The following is a 1,998-nucleotide window of genomic DNA, read 5'->3' on the forward strand; positions in this document are numbered from 1 at the left end:
CACAGTGAAGAATAATGCAAGTTGAACCACTTGTCAATGTCTCCTAGATATGAGGCAACTATGCTAATATCAAGCATGCAAGTGCCAACTCAAAGATCCTCTCTAGCAACATAATCCACGAAGCATACCTATTTACACATGCATCAAATATCTATGAGTAGCAGTGTCTAATCCATAAAGGAACTAGTCATTAAACAATACACAGTCACAATATAATTTGACGTGACAAGAAGATATCAACACACCAAATAGATGAGAGTAGTGTAATCGGATCTAATAACTTGATGGTATGTTTTGGAAGGGGAAATAGTAAGAAATTCTTTAGAATCCATATACAAACTCACTAAACCGAGACAACCATACAAGAATCTGATAAAAAAGGAGGTATATCGCTTAGTAGATTAACTATGAAACAGGCCAAAGAATAGAACAACACCAATAATACCGAGGTCCACAACATTAATATTTTCACTTATTACAGGATTCCAAAATTTTAAAAGAAAAAGAAGAATATCCTTCTCCGTTTGGCAAAGGTTTAAAGAACAGCTGTGATCATTTTTAGTGCTTGGGAATAATAAACATTTGACTATTTTCTTTATAAATAGAGGAGTTATCTCTTAATTCTTCGTATTAGTAAACCCTTCACTTAACACCCTGATGAGTAAACTTCCAAAGAATAAAAGCAGTAAAAATAACAAAATAACTTCATAAACCAGTTAAACCAAAAATAATAAAAAAAATCATTATGCACAGCTTAAAATTAAAAGGGTTTAATAAAATAATAAAATTTATTACCAATGGTTGCTTGCTTAGAAACTTCATCCCCCAATTTGACGACGTCAGGCCAATCCACTTTGTCCAGAGAAGAAGAAGCAGGTTTATCGAGCATCTGAAAGAACCAAATGCAAAATCACGAGAAAATAGAAGGATATTTAAAAATAAAAGTCAGGAATTTAATAGAAAAATTCGACTTGCTTGGAAAGTTTCTTGGATGTTTTGGCTGTGCGAATAAAGGGATTTTGTGAGATGCCCTCTTCTTCCTCCTTTCTTCGACATCGCTGTTGCCCTTTCGTCCGCTTGAGATCAAATCGTTGAGGTTTATATAATAAGGTTTAAAAACGAGACCTTTTTTATGCTTTTTTTGTTCAATGCCTCTTTTATTCTTGCAGTTACGGTTAATTTTTTCTTTAAAAATTGTTTTTTGATATTTAGGGGCTGTTTGTTTGCCTAAAAAAAAGTCTTGTTTGGTTAGCTAAAAAAAGAAGGAAATCAAAGAATAGGAGATGAGATGAGATGAGATGAGTTGTCACCATATTATTGGATGATGTAAGTGATTTTTTTAGAAAACTTGTTTTGATGTTGTTTGGTTGGTTAAAAAAATAAGAAAATGTATTATAAGAAACATATTTCCTATAATAGGTTCTTTTCTTGTGTTTGGTTCATTCTTAAAAATAAGAAAATAGATGAGATGAGATGAGTTGTCATTATATTATTGGATGATGTGACCCACACTTAAGAAAATCAATTTCCTTGGTTTTTTGAGGAAATTGATGGAAATGAAATGTTAATAATATGAGATGAGTTGTCACCATATAATTGGATGATATGGGTAATTTTTAAAGATGAGATGAGATGAGTTGAATGATGTGACAGATGAGTTGTCATTATATTATTGGATGATGTGACTCACACTTAAGAAAATCAATTTCCTTGGTTTTTTGAGGAAATGGATGGAAATGAAATGTCAATAATATGAGATGAGTTGTCACCATATAATTGGATGATGTGGGTAATTTTTAAAGATGATATGAGATGAGTTGAATGATGTGATTCATTTCTTGTGTTTGGTTTATTTTTAAAAGTAAGAAATGAGATGAGATGTGATGAGTTGGTGGATAAAAATAATATTTTATTGATAAAAGTGTATAGATTTCCTTTTCTTGGGGTGATTTTTAGGGTTGAAAATGGATAAAAATAATATTTTAGTGAGAAAAGTAC

General features: G+C 31.2%; 1 protein-coding gene across 1 annotated transcript in view; it reads right to left on the reverse strand.

The window, feature by feature from the left end:
- Positions 1 to 1,162, reverse strand: part of LOC109843239 — a 14,460-nt gene extending 13,298 nt beyond the window's left edge. Inside the window, exons 1-2 of the mRNA XM_020412170.1 lie at positions 976 to 1,162; positions 796 to 889 (exon numbers count right to left, since the gene is read on the reverse strand). Coding sequence (XP_020267759.1) covers positions 796 to 889; positions 976 to 1,056 — 175 coding nt within the window. The 5' untranslated portion in view covers positions 1,057 to 1,162. The remainder of the gene's footprint in view (positions 1 to 795; positions 890 to 975) is intronic.

This window comes from Asparagus officinalis, chromosome 5 (assembly GCF_001876935.1).
Source record: "Asparagus officinalis chromosome 5, Aspof.V1, whole genome shotgun sequence".
In the NCBI taxonomy this organism is placed as follows: Eukaryota; Viridiplantae; Streptophyta; class Magnoliopsida; order Asparagales; family Asparagaceae; genus Asparagus; species Asparagus officinalis.